A 19,053-nucleotide genomic window follows, 5' to 3' on the forward strand; every position below is an offset into this window, starting at 1 on the left:
TACTCACAACCACTTACAATGCAGTAATAAATGACAAAATGTAAAGAAATGTGGACAACAATAGCGCCTTGGGTGCAAGTGCTCCAGCACTGCGCGGCACGCACACCTCATTGCCCACCGCCACGTAGCCATCCTGGCAAGCACATTCACCCAGCCTGCACTGCATGTTGGTTGTATGATTTGCCTTTAGCTGCTGATCCATGTGGTGCAGCTGACAATCCTCATAGCGTCGACAGTATCCACCGTAGGGCACCAGTGGCTCACAGCTGCTGCTGTTGGTCGGACGTAGTGGCAGCTGCTTTTCGCTATGGTAGTGTTTGGCGCGGCAGGCGCAGCTGTTTTCCAGGCACATGCTTCCGGCACCTAGATGCACATGACATTGCGCATTCTGGCTGCAGCTGGCGCCGTAGACAGCACCTGGAGCGCAGGCAGTCATGTTGCGATCCTGAACATAGCCCACATCGCAGGCGCATTTTTTGACGCTTTGTAGGCACAGGGAGTAATCATTGCCTTTGCAGTCCGCATCAGTATTGCAGCTAATGTCTGCAGCAATCAATGGATTATAAAAATGATAACGTTATGCTTGAAGTCCAGCACTTACCCAGCACGGCACGACATTTGCCCAGGTGTTGCTCAAAGTTCTCCTTGCAGAGGCAGCGATGCTGTGTGGCTTGGCACGCGCTGAATGTATCCGCCAGCTGGCATTGTCGCATCGTTTCACAGTGCATGTCCAGCGACACCCATTCGGATATACAGCGTCGCTTGTCCTTGCTGGGCACATGGCCATCGGTGCAGTAACAGAGCTGCTGCGCCATGTTACACACTGAATGCGGTTGGCTGCAGGGACATGGACCGCCTATAATGTTGGTAAGTTTTTCATCTTTGGGCTTGCACTCTATGGGCTCATTGCTGCCACGTGCTGTGCAGCTGCAGCTTAAGTTTAAGCACTTGGCGTTCTCATAGCTTTCACATTCCTTGTCTGTGCGGCAGGTGAAGTCAATTAGATCCGTTGACATGGCCCAGGAGGGCCCCATCATATAAATACATAATAACTGAAAGAATACAAATTTTCTTAACATGCTTAACCTTTGCTTTCTGAATTTGCTATAAAATCAAAAAGGGCGCCATTAACCGTTAGAATTATGGATAGATTTTTATAATATCGATAGGATGACATCTGATTGTTTTCTTTGCCAACACTGTTCGCACAATATTATTGTAGATGATACTTACCAATACCGAATCTCTCGCTCACAAAGTTTATAAAAAGCAACAGCAAGCAACGACAGACGAATAGTCAAATTCTCGTAAAACACCAAAAAACTTGTGTATTTTCAATTTCACAAACTTAAATCAAACTATAACAAAATGGTACGCCGTGGACGTTCTGCTAGCCCACCACCATCAGCCAGACGGTAAGTTGTAAGACAAAAGCAAATTGCACCTTGCGAAAAATCCAATTGGACAAAAGACTGATGCAAGGGACAAACTTGGTTAAGTGCGCTTTGTGCAATGGAGAGTGTATTATGAATATGTTTGGCTAATGATGCTAATTGTGCGTATTTGGCAATACACGAACGTAGTTACGAAATTTTATATCGTCTTCTGGAAGTTTCCGTGCCGCAAAGCGTTACGTAACCTAAAAACACGTAAACAGACAGAGATAGAGACTGTGCAACGCGTGCAAAGTTCAAAAGCGTGGCAATAATAATAACAATAATACTTAATAATATGCGCATTTCTCGCCAATTGCAGCAGTGCACCCTCTCATGCGCCCGCACCATCCCATGCCCCGGTGCCGGCCCGTGCCGCCCCACCACCATCAGCTCCCATGGCTGCGCCTCCCAGCGCCGTAGGTATGCCAGCTGCTCCCCAGCAGCCCTCAATGTTCCAGCAAATGGCTGCCACCGCAGGTGGTGTCGCTGTTGGCTCCGCAATTGGACACACTGTCGGACATGGACTCACATCGCTGTTCAGCGGCTCCGGTGACAAGGAAGCCGCTGCACCAGCCGCCGCGGCACCACAGCAACAGCAGCAGCAGCCGTATTATCCGCAGCAGACTCAACCCAATGAGCCACAGGGCGCTTGTGCCTGGGAGATTAAACAGTTCCTGCAGTGCGCTCAAGGTCAATCCGATCTGTCGCTGTGCGAGGGATTCAATGAGGCGTTGCGACAGTGCAAGGTGCAGCATCATCTCCAGTAGACAAAGATAGCAACAGCAGCAAGCAAAATAGAAACAACAAGAACAACAATTTCAGCATAGTAAACAACTACAACAACAGTTATAAACATTATTTAATGCAATGGCAATGGCGAAAGTGTTGAGCTTGAGTTTTGTTCGTTTTAGTTTTACATCAATTTTATTGTTAATATCCACAAATGAAAATGTTAATTTAGTGCAAATGTTCAATACAAATGCAAGCAATAATTGCCGTTAACGTAACACTGGCTAAAAATAAAAAAAAAAAAAAGAAAATAATTGTGCGTTAACGGTACTGTTGCTTAAAAAACAAACAACATATGTTTTATATATATTATAAAATGGTGAAATGATAAAGTTCTTTGCCAAAAGAAAATACATAAATCACGTGAGCGTGTGAGCATGACATTGCACTTCAAGACGCAGTGCGTTCCTAAAATAGCTGCACTGAATCATTAGCAAGACGCGGAGCTTGGGGGCAAACATCGCGTGCGCCCTTCTTATTGTTGTTGCTCTAATTTTCTATGCCAATTGTCGCCTGTGCTGGCGAAATGGGAAAATGTGCCGATCAGTCGAAGTAAACAGCAGCGGTGCGATTATGATAAACATGTTTACGAAATACAAATACTTGTTTATTTATATGTTTATGTGCGCTCTTTTTCCACTATTTGGCGCTTTCCCCAACACTAAATTTTCGTACACTGAAATTTGTTTTACGTCAGTTTTTTTTTAGTTTACAAAAAAGTCCAATGTGTAGTTAAATTACAAAAATTAAAGGCTTCGTTCAACCTCAACGAAATTAATTTAGCAGCAAAGATCGCAATCGCAGGCTCTTAAAGACTTTGCTCCGGTCACCAGCTGGATCACGTGACTTGAGTGGACTCATGCGCCGACTAAATATGCTGGTACTGGAATTATTATTTTCTGGACTTTCTTCGGCAGACGAGTAGATGGGATACCTACAGAGCGTGGGATTTCTTAGCTGGCTGCGGAATTTACGGTTATACAACGAAGCTAGATATGTTGGATTGCTGCACACGACCCGATGCAGGGCAGATGTCGTCTTGGAGGAGAGCGGGTGGTTAGGATTATCCTCTGTCAAGTATCGTCGTCTTTTAGGAGGCAATAATATGTTGCTCTTCGGCTTCGTTTCCGTTTCGTCTTCCCTCTCGCTATGTTCCAACAGCAAATGTTTTTTTATTATCGGCTGGCGCTTTGGTGTAAGACTTGGCAATGCTATTTTGTACTCGGGAAATTTGCGCATTTCGATGGCGATAATTTTCTTCCCAACGGCAACATGCCGCACTCTAGAGAGTCGCCGCAAAATACGATTCTTGGCAGCACGTTGCCGCTCCTGCAATGTTTTAAGTGTGTCACGTGATTTGTTTAAGCTGCATAATTTTCTGACGGCCGGAATGTCCGTCGACGCCGGCTCCTGCTGCAGTGCCCGGCACTCACAGCTGCTGCTAGCCCGCTGGTCAGATGCGAACTGGCAGTATCTGGGCGTCTTGGCGTGGGCGGAGGCGTAATAGCGTTGCGCATGTACTCCGCATCCTCGTAGAACATCACACACACTCATACGCATCTCTGGACTGACGAGTGTTTTGGAATAGTGTCGCATATAAATGGGTGACTTAGTGAAGTGCAAGCCCCTGCCCACTTCACTCTTCATATAACGAAGTACGAATTTGTATGCCGACAATATGCCAGCCTCGCCAGCCTGAAGATTCCTACTGCAGCAGGACAAAGGAAATGCCGATGTCATCGATGAGCGCCACATCTTTTTACTTTGAATTGAAGACAAATATAGTGTAGGCTTTAGTTTTACTCTTATGGTACTACCGTTAAATCGCTATTCAATTTAGGTCTGAAGGTAAAACTTACATTTTTTTTAATGGTTTTGATTTTTAAGAAAATTTGGAATTTTATATTTTTTTCTAAAGAGTTACTGCTCGGGACCAAACCTAATCTAAACTGAACTAAACTGAAAATACAGATAGGTTGAGAGAAAGTCAGAGATTACTAGATTGCAAAATTTTGTAAACTCAATTTTATGTTTAGTAATAATGATTTATGTATTTATATTTTTCAACTACGTTTGCTCGTAAACAGTTGTAGCTCCTTTGCAGGATCAGGACGAAACTACTATAAACTGGAAAAATGACTTCTGGCTTGTCCTAGTAGTTTCGGGAATACAAAGCAAGTAGTGATTTTTGGCATAATTTTTGGATACTTAGCGCAGGGTATCTCAGGAGCAGCAGCTCATAAATACTTTTTATTATATTGATTTATACATATTTTTGTAATGCTCCCATTATTACATTGTGGGCAACAGCTGCCCTCTATAATATATATTCTTTTTTTCTTGGCATTACAAATTTAATCTATTTTTAAATTTATGCGAAGCATCCAGAAGTTTATTTTCACCATAGCACGCAAAAATACATTTTAATTTTTAAATTTGTCACGCGCTGCTCCTTGATCGATAGCTCGATAACTGTTGAAGAATAATCAAGTTTATAGTGTTGCACAACAAGCAATTAAATTCAAAATGCCTAATTAAAAAATTTATTGAATTTTAAATTGTATAAACATGCGCTCCTTAATTAGTACTAAATGAAATGAATTGTATAACTATAAAAATTTCTTGGCACGCTGTAGCATGAGAGCACGTCGCTCTTCCCCGGTCTGGCTGTTATTAAGCAGATCTTCGGTACGATCCAGTAAAGTGGGCGAACCACAACGTTGACGCTTAGCTGGCAAGCTGCCCGACAAATTCTCCTGAGTTTGTTTATGTTTTAGCCGCTGTTGTTCCCATATTTGTGCCTGCTGCTGGTTCTTATGTTGCTGTTCGCGCTGCAAGACAACGCAAGCACGTTCCATGGTCCGTTCCACGCTCTGTTCCAGTCTCTGCAACGGCCAATTTAGATTGCCAAGCGTTTTGCGCTCCACGCGCTGCTCGGCATATTTATCCAACGCCGCTTGCGCCTGATAAAGAACTTCCTCCACACTGAGCTCTGGCGGCGGTGGCGTCGGTTTTGGTCGCATCCGTGTCGCCTCTGCCACTGATGCTGTTGACCTGGGCATAGGTGCTGCTCCCAAGTCATAGTCATAATACCAATGCGAGTTGTAGCGTTCACGCAACGTGTTGGCTTTGTAGACGATTGCGGGGGGAAGTGTAGCTGCCTGACGATTTAGCACCGACTGCAGACGTTCCATGGCAAAGATTTCTATGAGTGGCATGTAGTTGATGCCATCGCTCAGCAGCTGCAGCTGCATAGTTTGTATAACACGCAACGCCACCGTGTTAACAAGTGATTCGTCTAGACAACGTTGCGTATAGTTGAGCAACCATTCGCAAAGTTTCTCCTCCTCCTTTGGCGGTGGATCCAACTCTGGCAACTTGCATTGCGCCAGCAACTGCACCAGCTGGTCCCGTTGCTGCTTGATCTGCCAGCCTGGCACAAAGTACTCCAGCCGATTAGGCATCGGCGCTTGCTCCGGCAACGTGGGCACATAGACGCGCAGCTCGTCGGGCAGCGCTGATCGATGGGACAGCTGCTCGCCGACGACCAGCTGCAGTCGCCTAACGGCTTCATTGTAGATGCGCACACAGAACTGGGGCGATTGGCGACAGCTGCTATTCATGGCCGCATCGACTTGCATGGCCTGCTCCAAGCGCTGGAACAAGCCGACGCCCAGTTTGCTGAGCAGAAATTCGCGCAGCTCCGACTGCTGCAGTTCACTGCGACTGGGATTGGGCTGTTCGGCCAGGAACTGCACACTGCACTGGAGCAGCCCCACCGTCTGTTGCAGCTGACGTCGCGACTCGGACTGCGAAGGATATTTAAAGACGCGGTAGGCGCCCAGCGGATTCAACTGCAGTTGCTGCTGCAGCGCTATTGGCAGCAGATGCTCCTGATTCTCCAGCACTATCAAGGCCACATTGTTGCAGCCGCTGTGCCTGCATATGTGCTGCAAGCGCTGTCGCGCCTCTGCCAGCTGCGATGCATCCACGTAGCAAACAATGCCATCAGCATTGGCCAGCGACTGCTCCTGCGGCACACCCTTGAGCTTGTGCACGCAAAGCGCCACATTATGCGCCAGTCCTTGTATGAAACACTCGCCTGATGAGCTATTGATCTCGTTTGACTGCAGCTGATGCTGCTGCTGCAGCGGCTCCCGCAACAGACCACGCTCCAATGCATGCTCCACTATGTCGCCCAGCCCATGCGCAGGCAGCGACAGCAGCAACTTGTAATAGACGCGTGCGCCCGTTGGCCTCTCTACCGACTGTGCCAGCAGCTGCCACAAATCCAGCTTCAACCAGCTGTGCTCCTCCAGTCCAGCCAGCAAACGGCGATAGTCACAGGATTCCCCTTGACGATAGCGTCGCAGCAAACGCAGCGGCTGCTCTACCACTGCATTGCTCACCAGCTCGCTGCCGCTGATGTCACCTCTAAAGCTTAGCGGCAGCAAGGCCATAAGTGCATCCCTTTGCTGCTGCCTGCGACTATAGCGACGCCATCTCCGCCAGTAAACATGCATCAGTGTCAGTTCATAGTAGGCGCGCTGCACAATCTCTGCTGTTAGCTCTGCGAATAGCGTCTCATATAGCATTGAGCTTCTGCCATGCAGCGCTGCCTCTTGCTTGCAAATCTTTGCCGTCTGTTGGGTAATCAGTTCGTTAAATATACGCTGCGCTGCTGCCTCAATTGCTGCTGCTCTCGCCGCTGCTGCAGCGGCGGCCTCTGCTGCAGCGGCGGCCTCTGCCAGGGCGGCTGCTTTTGCTTCAGCTGCTGCCTTCGCTCTGGCTGCCTCAGCTGCTGCTTGTGCTGCTGCTGCTGCCGCTGCTGCCGCCGCCGCCGCCGCCTGTTGTTGTTGTTGACGCTGCTGCTCTAGCTGACGCTCCTTGCGCTGTCGCTCTGCCTGTGCCGCCATAGCGCGTTTCTGTTCCAATAATTGTTGCTCGCGCTGCTTTTCCTCGGCTATGGCTTGCTCAAGTGCTGCCAGTCTTGCCTCCTCAGCGTGCTTTCGCTGACGCTGCTCCAACTGCGCCTGATGCTGACCAAAAATATTGCCACCAAAGCTGCTGAGCTTTGACTTGGGCTGCTCAACGGGCCTTTCGGACAGCTGCGACTGCGCCTGATGCTGACCAAATATATTTCCACCAAATTTGCTGAGCTTATCGGATCGCTGCTCCTGAGGCTGTCCAAAAATATTGCCACTAAAGTCGCTGGGATCCGCGCGCGCGGGCGGTTTGTCTATTTGGCGTAGTTGCTGCTGGAGCTGGTTCTGGTCCAGATCAAAAATATTAACATCAAAGCTGACTGGCTTCTTTTGCTGTGGCGCTTGCAGGTGATGCGGCTCGCCTCCCCAAGCATTAAACATAGAATCGCGGCTTGCTGCTGCCGGTGGCGGTGCTGCTCCTGCTGCTGGCGTTTGCGTTGCCATTCCCAGCGTCGAGTGCATCACTGTTGAGGCTGAGGCTCTGTGCTTGGGCGAAATGGGCGCTGTAAACTGCGGCACCTTGAAGATGTTTTGACTATCCGTCTGCGTTGCTATTGGCTGCGCTGTTATGGGCGCACTGTGATCCTCGACGCTGTCATTGCTGCTCTCATTGCTCTGGGCAGGATCCTCGCTGTTATACGGCTGCTGATCACGTGCCGTCCAGGCGACGCTCTTCAGATAACCCATCTCGTCGAAGCTGTTGTGTGGGTGATGACTGCGGTAAAGCGACGTGGGCGGCAGCTTATCGCCACAAATGCATTCACCTACGCTTTCCTCTCGCTTCGATTCCACCAGCTGTGCGAGTGAGACATTGAAAGAGAGAGTGAGAGAGCAACACAGTTAGTGCAATTAAACCAATAGCGAACTTAGTTACTAACCTCGAGCTGTCTGGGCAGCTTGTATTGCTCCGGCGCATGTATGCGCACCAGCTCAACACGCTCCGCTGGATTCACGCTAAGGCCGCAGGCCTCGACAAATTCCGCCGCCTCCGCGTCATCGGCAAAGCAGAGAAGCTGGCGTATGTAGCTGATGGGGAGCGAGCAGAACTCATATTTACGCGGCGCTCTGTAGGCTTGGACCAGACGATTGAGAGCGAGAATGCGCAGGCGTGTAAAGTAGCTAACGAGTATGCAGGCCTCCAGGTAACTTGTCTCGGGCTCGCGCACCAGCTGAAAGAAGCGCACAAAGTTCGTGTCCTGCAGTGCCAAATAGAACTGAATGGCGCGTCGGATTTGCGGACAGCTCTGGAGCTCCACGGGCAGCTGGCCAATGTCCCACAGAAAGTTGGCATCGGCCAGATTGAGCAGCACGATGTAGCCACGGAACTCGGCCTCCCGTTCACACTGCACACCCTTGAGGCGCAGATCGTGGTACATGTACTTGAGGGTCTGCAGGCACTTGGTCAAGTTCTCTGCATTGATTTTAATATCAAAGACGCTGGGATCTTCGGCGACGAGGCGTGCGGCGCAGTGAATGTGAAAGCGTGCGCATTGTTCCACCAGCTGGACGGCGCCCAGGGAGCAGAGCTCCTGCTGCGTTATTTCCTTGCGTATGGAGCGCGTGCGATCCCAGACAAAATGAAACCAATCACCCAAGTGCGCTTCTTCCTGCTCGCTTATGTCCATTATCTCGTGCATCAGGTAGCACATGGTCATGTGCATCGCTGACTCGGAACGCAGCTCATGCGGCAGTGGTGTTTCCTGATCCGCACTGCTGCGTGAATACTGCTTTAGCGCTCGCTCATGACATATGAGCTCATCCGAATCGGCCTGCAGCTCATAAACGGCCACCTGGCGCTGAAACTCGCGCAACACGCGCTCCTTCTCTGGGCACATGTCACGGCAGTGACCCTGCAGCCGCTCCGTGTCCGCATGACCGCGACGCAGATTCTGGCTTAGACGTATCAGCTTATCGCGTGCATCCAGCACTCGATACTTCTCCTCGCTGGTGTGTGCTTGCTTACGCATCAGTGACTCCAGCTCCTGCTTAGCACCTTTGTTTTGAGCACTCATGCGCGGACGATCCCGATCACGATCCCGACCACGCTGCTCTCGATCCCTTTCATTGCTGCCGTTGGTGATGGCAGCGTTGCTGCGACTGCTAACAAATAGTGGCGCTGTTGGCTTGAAGGCGGGGCTTGGTTTGTACTCGCTGCGCCAATTGGAGCCGCTTAGCGCGCTTAGTTCCGCCTGCACATCGGGATCCACCCATTCTTCGGTCTTGTGGGCGGGAGATGAGTCGCAGTCCGCATAGCACATGTTAAACCTGTGGCCATTGTACACATTGCCATCCTCCAATGCCAATGCTGCTTCCTCTTCGCTCTCATAGCTCACGGTACAGGTCATGCGTCGAGGTCGCAGCACAAAATTCACCAAATTGCCAAAGCGTCCAAAATGCGTGCGCGCCACATATTTGTCAAGAAACAATTCCGGTATATTTGTGCAGCTGCAAAGATCATTTTGTAATTCAGTGCTTAAACCACTTGAATTAGTTACTTACAGCAGTGTTTTGTAGTTAAGGCCACTGCTCGAGCGGCTATCAGACATTTTAATATAGGAAATTTATTAACTTAAATATATTTAGCGGCATTAAAGCAGATTTTGCTCCCACATTCGTAATAGCGATGGGTTACTATCGATGACACCATCGATATATTGAATAATAGCATCGATATTTAGCGGGTTGAACTTTTAAAAGCAGCGCCAACGCGGATAACCGCTCGCACTAACAGCAGTGTTGCCATTTAGGAAATTATATAGTTAGCCACAGCTATTTGCTATTGCAAAATCTAAAACAAATTTGAATTGCTATCTATTAGCTAAATATCTACAAACTTGGCATTTATAGAAGAAGCAAAAATAAATTGGAATTGATATTAGCTAGATATCTACATAGCTATTTGACATGTAAAGAAGAAGCTAAAACAAATTTGAAATGGTATTAGCTTGATAAATACATAGCTATTTTTATTTATAGAAGTTCAAATAAATTTGAATTGGTATGAGCTTGATATATACAAAGCTTTTTTTTATTTATAGAAGGATCTGTTAAATAAATAGAAGAACTTAATTTAGTTAATTAATTAATTCAATAAACGGTAGCAGTGTACGATACTTTGCTCTAGGATATTTCTAGCCATTTTTGTCATCGATATCGGTGGCTTATGATATTCGGCCAACACTGCCTGGCCAACAACCGTTGTTATTTTTACATTGAGCTTCAAACGAATCAGACGTCGCGCGAGTAGATAATTTTTTTTTTGTTTTTTTGAAATGGAAATATCGCGTTAACAGCAACTAAACGAAAATAGTGACACAGTGTTAAAGTGCAAAACAATATAATTAATGTAGTAAAATTGAATCGACGCTGAAACGAAATTTAAGAATTACGAACAAACGAAAAATGATCGAACGGCATACATACATATGCATATGCATACATACATATGCGTGCCAGCAGTTGGTAGCAGCAGAGACATATTAACTGAAAATAAAAGCCAAAAAGATAGAAGCGCGAATCAAGCGAACAATTTGAGAACGAGAGACGCTTGTGTAGTTAATGCAGTTGCAGTTATTCAGGCTACAAGTTGTTTTAGTAGCGCATATTGTTGTTGTTCAACGTGTTTTTTGCGTTTTGGTTACAACGTTTCCGATGATCTTGGCCTGTTGTATGTGCCGTGTTTTTTATATTCATTGTTATTATTGTAACCCGTTTTGTATTACGACGGCAACGCGTGTGATTCATGCAACAAAAGCAAAAACAACAACGAGAACAATAACAGCGTTAGTTGACGTCGAAATGCAATAAGTAAGATAAATAGAAAAGGCAATAACAAAATTAAAAAGTGATCGAAGGAAAAAAGAAGCAATTCTACATTGACGAGTGCATCCTGCATAGAGAGCGCGAGATTAACTCGATAACAATTCGATAAAACACACACACACATACGCACGCGCATTGGTTCTCTTTGACGGTGGTAGGTGAACAAAAAAAAATACGTTTTTTTTTTTGTTTTGTTGTGTACAGCTGCTGTCAAGTGCGCAGCCGCAGCCGCCGTCGCAGTCCTTATAACATACGTGTGCCATCTCGCTCGCACCTATGCCGTCAAATTGCGAAGCTAGACTAACAACACACACACACACACACACACATGCGTAGTGAAATACGCTAAGGTATGCAGCTGCTGCTCTGCTGCTGGGATACATTGAGGAGAAGCGAGAAATGATGATGCCAAAGCCAAATACAGCCAGTAACAGACAAACAAAACAACAGCAGCAGCAACAACAACAACAACAACAACAACAATGTGCATACAAGCATAAAATGTGCGATTAGCAAGATAATAAACACAATAAATTCCGCAAAACAAGTGCATTATTATTAAAATACATATACACAAAAACACGAAATACACACACACATAATTTAATATATATATATATATAAAATAATTAAAAGCAAAACTAAGCTCATTTAATTGAAAGTGCGTGTGTGTAGACAAAACTATGAAGGTTACCGTTTGCTTCAACGATGTGCGCATCTTGGTGCCTTGCGGCTCGGGCGATCTCCTCGTACGGGATTTGATCAGCGAGGCAACGCGACGCTACAAAAAGGCAGCCGGCAAGGTGAGTACCCCTACCCTACCCTTGACTTACCCTAGTCTACACTGTTTATTATTGCTTACATTCATTTTTTTGTACGTTTTTGGGGAACAGGCATATAAAGTGCAAGCGGAAACGCTGCACTTGAGCCGAGTGTAATTACAAAACAAAGCAAAAGAGAACGCACAAAACAAAAAGAAGAAAAGAAACACATGCGCTTCGGTTTGCTGTAATTCTTATCGCGCATAGGAGAGTAAATGTTGAAATTAAAACGAAATGTGTGAGTCGCCGTCGCCGTCGTTGTCTTAGGTAAAATATTTGAATAATGATAAGCAGCGCCTTTCAAACTGTTTCGTAGAAGCAGCGCGAGAGCGAGAGCATAAAATTATGTACATATCTAGGCAGAAGAAGAAGATGCGGCAACTGAGGTAGGAAATTACTTTTGGCTCAAATGCTGATTCAGCACTGCTCATTTTATTCGCTCTTGCTAAAATATGTTGCTTTATTATGTATTACTAAGCTTAGGTTTTTCATGTGAGTGTGTGTGTGTGTTTTTTTTTATCAGTTTGAGCATCCAAAAAACAAAACAGATAAAACTGTTTGCATGCGTATATGATAACAATAAACAAACAAAGCAATAGCAACAAAACGAAAGAAAAGCAGTTCAATAAAAACCACAACAACAACAACAGCACAAGCTTTGTAAATAAATACTTTATACCCAAAAGATTGAATCCCAAGCGCATTGTGAACTCATTTGAACTCAGGTCGAACAAAATTATGGAGGGTAACCCCCTCCCCATCGCATTCAAGCCGAACCTTGTAGCTTCTTACCGTATGCACCTTAATAACCAAAGCGACAGGTACAACATTGTAAGAAGAAGAAGCAGAAGACACAAAACCAAGAGACACCAACTTAAATAAACAAGCAGAAGAATGTGTGTGTGTGTGTGTGTGGGAGGGGTGAAGAGGGGAAGGAAGATGCGAGACTGATCATACTTGTACGTGATAAGGGTTACGGGCGGTTGAATGCGTTACCCTCGCTTGGGTTTTTCCTCCACCTCCGAGAAAGCGCCTTGTAATTAATCAAAAATGCATTTCGGTCTTGAAAGAAAATCTAAAAAAAAAGGGGAAAAAAGAAAACATTTTGTGGGGGAAGCAAATCCAAACCAATAAAATCAAATTTTGATTATGATAATGCATTTTATGAGAACCGAGAACCTAATGAAGACATTTCCGTTCAGCTAATTTATGCATGGGAATTGGAATTGGAATTAGAATTGGCTGCGGGTCTGCACCGTTTGTCATATCGAGCAACTACTGTATTGCAAGTCGAAATGCATTGTGTGTGTATCGCTGGCGACGTGTGAACTTTTATCATTATTTATATTTATTTATGTTGGCAAAAAACAAGAACTGTGTCAGCTGCAAATAGATAAGAGAGCCCACAGCGCCGCCGCTTTCCATTTCGCGCTCACGTGCATGCAGCTGAGAAAGAAAGAGAGAGGGAGGGAGAGAGAGAGAGAGAGAGAGAGATGGATTCAGTCTCAGATTAATGCTTAGATTCCAGACCCGAGAGACCCCTTTGAGCTTTGCTAATTATGCAATTTAATGCTTCAACGGCACACAAATTGCAACATCAACAAAATAAAAAAACGAAAAATGAAGAAAATACTTTGGGCTCTAATTTCAAATTCTCGCACATGGTACAACATTTTTTATTTTTTTCGCTTGAGCTTGAGTTTGCTTTTGCAGCTGCACGCTTGGTATGCAGCTTCCCTCTCCCCCCCCCCCTCTCTCTCTCTCTCGCTCTCTTTCGCTTAGTAACTGGGCCAATTGTGCAGAGGATTGCAGTTGAAACAAAAACTTGAGGCAGCCTTTAATAATTTTGTTGTATTTATAGCATTTTTATATTTCTTAAGCTGACTTGCAGTTATTTGAGCTGCAATTGTATTTTTCATTTAGTGGGCGTTGTTGTCGCCTTATCGCCAGCGCCCAAAACTGCCAACAGGGGGCGTGTGTGTGTGCGAATTTTATGTTTTGTTTTCTTTGTTATTTTTTTTCCACATTTCTCGTGGCCAGAGGAATCGCCGCCGTTTCATTGAGCATATGGTTTGCCTTTATTGTTGTTGCTGTTGTTATTGTTGTCATTGTGAATGCTTTTGCTCTCCGCTCAGTGGCGAAAACCTGTTTTGCGCAATTTGTAAATTGAATTTTAGTCATAAAAGAAAGAAAAAAAGATATTCCAATGGCCGGCCAAACTGCAAAAGCGGCCGCCTGCGATTCTTGCCGCACACACAGATATAAATAAACTTTATTTGTGGCCAGAGCTAAATATTTGAAATATTTGCAATTAACAATCAGACAATAATTGTTGCAGTTGACAAAATAAACAAATAACAAAAAAAAAAAAAAAACAGTCGGCGATTGAAGAACATGCAAGCGTAGCTCTCGCTTTATTGATTAATAATAAACAAAATGTTGCAGGCCACAAATATTCCAAATGTTTAATAATGAATTAAGCTCAACAAATAAATTTACAATAACATGCTTATATGTTTCAATTAAAAACAACAACAACAATAATAATATTAAATAAAATAAATTTATCGTCAACTGTCCATATTTGACATTAAATAAATTACAAAAAATAATATTAACAAATTAGTTAATTTTGACATTTTTCAAAGTTAAAGAAATTGCGCTGTATGCCAAAACTATTATTCAATTCGATATAGATATTTAAATAGATAATTTATAAATAAATATGAATTTATTAAACATTATTTTGGCTCCAACGAGCATTAAATATACTATAGTATTAAATAGTAATTTTGCTAAGCTCGCTTACATTGAAATTCCTTATAATTGAATTAATTGCTAAACAATTTTATTTCTTTTTTGCCTGAGCGGAAATCGAAACAGGTTTTTGCGCTTTAGCTTTAGCACTTGTGTTCCTAATTTTGTTTACATATTGATTTTGATATTTCTGCTAGACACATAATACATACAAACAAACATATTATATGTATACTTCAAGGCTTTCCTTTGCTACTTAACCTCAAAACAAATAGCTGAGCTGCTTTAGAACGAAAGCCAATTATAGTTATGAGGCTAGAAATAAAAACAAAAGGTAGCAAGTCCAAGTGCCAAGTTACGCTGTAAGCAAAAAGAATAAAGAATAATAATAATCGATAATAAAAACTAAAAGTTCTAAGTTCTCAGCTGAGACTGATGCTGATGCGTTTTGTTCTTTTTTTGTTTTTTTTTTTTTGCAGGGTATAAAAAATCAATTGCGTTTTAATTTAAGGCGCCCACCTTGACTAGCGCTCGAGCATTTAAAGCCAAGTTTGCTACAGAGGAGCGACCGACCCATGAGGGTTGCACTACAGTTTTTTTTATTGCTGTGTTTAGTCGTTTGTAGTCATGACAACAGACACAACATATGGCCACTATATATATATTTATTGCGTATATCTAGAGCTTGGGGTAACAGCTATCGCTTTTGCTTTTGCTGCTGCTGCTGCTGCTTGCGTGTGTTTATTTATTTCTTCTATATCTTTTGATATTGCATTGTGGGCTGATTCATACGCTTGACCAAATTAGGCGCGAAATTCAATTGAATTTATAGCAACAATAACAACAACAATAGCAACAACTATTGTCTCCGTCATTTCATTTCATTTCATTTCAGTTTGTTTCTCTTTGTAATTGAATTAATTTTCAGCCTCCATTGTCGCTCCCACGTCTGCACCGAATTTTACGTTATGTATGAATTAATTCGCCCACAATTGTTGACTACTGGTAAAAAGCGCCAAGAAAACTGAAACAAGAAATACAAAAAAAAAAAAAACGTCAAACAAAGTGAAAGACTGCAATCGAAATTCACTTAAATAACAACCAAACCAAGTCCCATAGCTTTCATTGTTTGTTGTTAACAACAAAAAAAAGAGCTTACAATTTGTTTCAATTAAACACTTTTTGTGTTTGCTGCATTTTATTTCATTTTGGGGCTGTAATCTATTTCTAACTTTTAAATTGTAAACAATGCAATGCAGATGAAAAGCATTTAAAACAAATAAAATAATACATAAAAAATATGTAAATAACAAAATAAATAAAAAATGCTTTAAATCTTGTGTAATTGCAATTTTAAATTAAAATAAAAATGTTTATGCAATAAAAATGAGTTGAAACTTAAAATAAATAAATAAAATATAAAGTTTATATAAACCATAATTTAAATATTCAAATAATAATCAATTAAATATAATACCAATTGCATATACACATTTGATTAATCAATTAGTTTATCAATTAATATGCATTTAAATTAAGTTACAGTTTTGAAAGTAATGTTTTTTCCATTGAATTTAAATAGGAAAAATAAGAATTAAAAAAAAAATAAATGTGTTCTATAAATAACTAAATCTAATTTTAAAATCATCAAACTATTTAAGGGTTAACTTAGCATTGGAGTTAGATTACATTATTTGCAGTTAAAAATAGAATTTTTAACGAACCCCACAAAAATGGAATGTGAAGACAGTTAGAGAAATAGAGTGAGAGAGAGAGAGGTGGGGGAGGGTCTGGCATATGTTTACTCACACGACTGCACGAATTGTTGTTGTGGGTCTAAAAGTAACTTTGGCTGCAATTACAACAAATGCTCGTATTACGCTTTTTATAATGTATTTGACTCTTTTTGTTGTTGTTGTTGTTGTTGTTGTCGTTTTATTGCAGTTGCACTAATTGAGTTTCTATTTTGGGTATCACGCACCTTTGTGTGTGTCCCTTGACTTTGTTTGGTTTTTGGGTTTGGGTTTGGCTTTGGCTTTGGCTTTGGTGGCACGTTGCACATGACACACGTTGCACATTGAATGTTGCACGTTATGCACGCTGTCAGGATTCGGCATTTAGTTTTGGTTTCGAATTCTCGAGTGGCACTGGCATCGTGCCTGGGCCTGGGCCTGGGCCTGGGCCTGGGCCTGGGCCCATTAATTAAATGAACTTCCTGCCCTGCCCTTGTAGCTGCCACATGCCTGACATTGTTGCCTGCCACTGCCAACTCATTGTATTGTTCGCATTGCGTGCCACACGGCGGCGGCGGCGGCGCTTCTTTAGCACCTTTTGTTGTGGTTGTTGTTGTTGTTGTTGTTGTTGTTGCATTGAATAAACAACTGCAATGGCAATGCGTGGCCCGTTGCTCTGGTAATATATCATTAATTTATAACAATACCCACAAACATATTTATTTTGTAATATTTTGTCTGTTTAATGAGCACAAACTGCAACGGAAGCGCCACTGAAGCGCCCCACCAATGCTCAACCTTAACCTGACCACCCCAGTGACTGACGCACCCATTGTGCATTAATAATAAACAATAGAACAACATGCAACAAAATATTGTGCGTCTAATTAATTTGTTCACTTCTTTTTCGGTTGCTTAATTTTCTCTGCTTCCATTTTGTAATCAATTCAAGTGTTGTTATTACCTTTAGCCCAAAGTTCAAGGTGAGAATGTGCAGTGACTTTTTCTACTGCTGCTGCTTCTTCTTCTTCTTCTTCTTTGTTATTAATGCCACGCATCGTTGCCCAAAGCTGCGTGTGTGTGTGTGTGTGTCTCTCTCTCTCTCTCTCTCTATTATAAAGTTGATCTTCATGATGTTGCACATCGGTCATGGTCAAGTGTAAACTCTAATGAATGTAATAAATAGGCAAAGGTTTCTGATTTCTGCTTTTATTATTAACTAATTTGATGTGCATTTAATAACATAAATCATAAATCGAATTACATTCAATTGCTGCCATTTTCTTGCAACAACAAGCAAAAGTAAATGAATGTTTTTTATTTACCATAGGCGCTATAGTTTTCCACATAAGCAGAAAGCTATAGCAACAAACGAGAACTCTGGTTTATTTTAATCTGAATGCTGGTTCAACATAAATTGCAAATAATTGAATTTAAAGCTTAAAAAAATGAAATTGTAAATGAAACTTGAAACAAATGCTTATCATGGGTTCGGCTGCATATAAATAATTTACACAAATACAAATAAAAATAAACTTAAGCTAAAACAAATATTTGATTATAAATTGTTTATTAATCATTCGACTAAAGGCATTTCCTGTTATCAGTTAATAGCGCTTATTTCATTTGACTTGTGGCATGAATCATAGTTGAGTTGTCTGCCGCTCTGCCCCAAAGGATTACTCAGACTTCTAATCTTTACAGCAAATATCAAAACTTTTCTTACGTCTCGAGCGCGTTTTTATTCTTTTTGCATATCAGTATTTGTCATTATATTTTATGCTTGATTTTTTTTATATTTATTTTGTTGTTTGCGTTTTTTATCGCCGAAACGTGCGCGACGCTGCGACTCAATTGCTTGCAGCTTCGGATATTGCAAATATATATGAACATAGGTTTAAAGTTTCGGAAGCAGACATGGAAATTGGGAAATAAATGTCCCCGCTCTCGCTCGCTCGCTCGTTCTTGCGCTCTAAGCTGGCAAAACCCTTTGGCCTTATCGCTAAAATGCGATCGAGCGCTGCGAGTTTTATAGCGTATACCGTTTTATATATATTACCTGCATTCATGTGCCTGTGTGCGTGTGTGTGTGTGTGTGTGTAGACTAGCGTGCCAATTTCGCGCTTACTCATGCCGCAGAGAGAGAGAGAGAGAGAGAGAGCGGGAGAGGGAGAACTTTTGTCGCAACGTGTACGTGTCAGAAATATGCTGAACAAAATTCAAAACTAAGCGAAGCGAACAGAACCGAACCGAAGCGTAGCTCTTACTACCCATATATATCTTTATATAAACTCTGACCACAATGTGATGCACGCCCACACACACACACACACACACGCACGTTGCACTCACACACATACACACATGCATATGTATTAGTTAGTAGGAAGTGTTTACTGACCTGACGTGCGTTACTTTTTGTTATTATTTAAACATTTATGTTTGCTCTGGCGATCGCTGAACTTTTTTAACTCAAATAGTTGCACGTCTTTGATTGTTTATATTTTCAGTATGATAACTAACTGTGCTGATTTTTTTTATTATGAACTTTTTTGCTTATAGCTCAGTTTCTTTTTTTTATCGTTGGCATCATGTTACAAGCTTGGCTTATTTTAAAAACGTTGCCCCATATAAAGTCATTATTAATTTGTGTCTAAATTGGAAGCGAACTTCAATTCAAATTCAATCAAAATATTAATAAACTCAAAAA

The 19,053-nt window shown here is 42.7% G+C and overlaps 5 protein-coding genes across 6 annotated transcripts in view; 2 read left to right on the plus strand and 3 right to left on the minus strand.

Moving 5' to 3' along the window:
* Window positions 1-3: 3 nt before the first annotated feature.
* Window positions 4-1,276, minus strand: LOC108606517 (protein draper). 2 transcript variants are annotated; one of them, XM_017996690.2, is made up of 3 exons: window positions 1,234-1,276; window positions 602-1,052; window positions 4-543 (listed from the first exon to the last, which is right to left on the minus strand). In XM_017996690.2, the coding sequence occupies exons 2-3, from the start codon at window positions 1,035-1,037 to the stop codon at window positions 14-16; spliced, it is 966 nt and encodes a 321-aa protein (XP_017852179.1). In that variant the 5' UTR covers window positions 1,038-1,052; window positions 1,234-1,276; the 3' UTR covers window positions 4-13. The 2 variants fall into 2 exon arrangements, with proteins under 2 accessions (XP_017852179.1, XP_017852178.1); XM_017996689.2 differs by lacking the exon at window positions 1,234-1,276 and having other exon boundaries at window positions 602-1,081.
* On the plus strand, window positions 1,273-2,456 carry LOC108606519 (coiled-coil-helix-coiled-coil-helix domain-containing protein 2). The gene is made up of 2 exons (XM_017996692.2): window positions 1,273-1,415; window positions 1,756-2,456. Exons 1-2 carry the CDS (start codon window positions 1,369-1,371, stop codon window positions 2,201-2,203), a joined length of 495 nt encoding a protein of 164 aa, XP_017852181.1. The 5' UTR covers window positions 1,273-1,368; the 3' UTR covers window positions 2,204-2,456.
* A 406-nt stretch (window positions 2,457-2,862) lies between these two features.
* On the minus strand, window positions 2,863-4,174 carry LOC108605907 (maker361). The gene is made up of 2 exons (XM_017995722.2): window positions 4,085-4,174; window positions 2,863-3,987 (listed from the first exon to the last, which is right to left on the minus strand). Exon 2 carries the CDS (start codon window positions 3,978-3,980, stop codon window positions 3,000-3,002), a length of 981 nt encoding a protein of 326 aa, XP_017851211.1. The 5' UTR covers window positions 3,981-3,987; window positions 4,085-4,174; the 3' UTR covers window positions 2,863-2,999.
* A 625-nt stretch (window positions 4,175-4,799) lies between these two features.
* On the minus strand, window positions 4,800-9,796 carry LOC108607093 (protein xmas-2). Its single transcript, XM_017997718.1, has 3 exons — window positions 9,710-9,796; window positions 8,089-9,655; window positions 4,800-8,005 (listed from the first exon to the last, which is right to left on the minus strand). The coding sequence occupies exons 1-3, from the start codon at window positions 9,754-9,756 to the stop codon at window positions 4,835-4,837; spliced, it is 4,785 nt and encodes a 1,594-aa protein (XP_017853207.1). The 5' UTR covers window positions 9,757-9,796; the 3' UTR covers window positions 4,800-4,834.
* A 1,883-nt stretch (window positions 9,797-11,679) lies between these two features.
* The window catches only part of LOC108606443 (partitioning defective 3 homolog), a 33,463-nt gene continuing 26,089 nt past the window's right edge, over window positions 11,680-19,053 (plus strand). The window contains exon 1 of the mRNA XM_017996555.1: window positions 11,680-11,835. Within this exon, the coding sequence (XP_017852044.1) occupies window positions 11,716-11,835 (120 nt within the window). The 5' untranslated portion in view covers window positions 11,680-11,715. The remainder of the gene's footprint in view (window positions 11,836-19,053) is intronic.

This window comes from Drosophila busckii, chromosome X (assembly GCF_011750605.1).
Source record: "Drosophila busckii strain San Diego stock center, stock number 13000-0081.31 chromosome X, ASM1175060v1, whole genome shotgun sequence".
Classification (NCBI taxonomy): Eukaryota; Metazoa; Arthropoda; class Insecta; order Diptera; family Drosophilidae; genus Drosophila; species Drosophila busckii.

Coding starts and splice junctions, on each gene's coding strand:
- LOC108605907 (XM_017995722.2), bottom strand. CDS start 3,980: ATGTGGCGCTCATCGATGACATCGGCATTTCCTTTGTCCTGCTGCAGT.
- LOC108606519 (XM_017996692.2), top strand. CDS start 1,369: ATGGTACGCCGTGGACGTTCTGCTAGCCCACCACCATCAGCCAGACG. Junction 1,416..1,755: donor CCACCACCATCAGCCAGACG/GTAAGTTGTAAG, acceptor CGCCAATTGCAG/CAGTGCACCCTCTCATGCGC.
- LOC108607093 (XM_017997718.1), bottom strand. CDS start 9,756: ATGTCTGATAGCCGCTCGAGCAGTGGCCTTAACTACAAAACACTGCT. Junction 9,656..9,709: donor CTTAACTACAAAACACTGCT/GTAAGTAACTAA, acceptor TGATCTTTGCAG/CTGCACAAATATACCGGAAT. Junction 8,006..8,088: donor AGCTGCCCAGACAGCTCGAG/GTTAGTAACTAA, acceptor TCACTCGCACAG/CTGGTGGAATCGAAGCGAGA.
- LOC108606517 (XM_017996689.2), bottom strand. CDS start 1,079: ATGTTAAGAAAATTTGTATTCTTTCAGTTATTATGTATTTATATGATG. Junction 544..601: donor CAAATGTCGTGCCGTGCTGG/GTAAGTGCTGGA, acceptor TGATTGCTGCAG/ACATTAGCTGCAATACTGAT.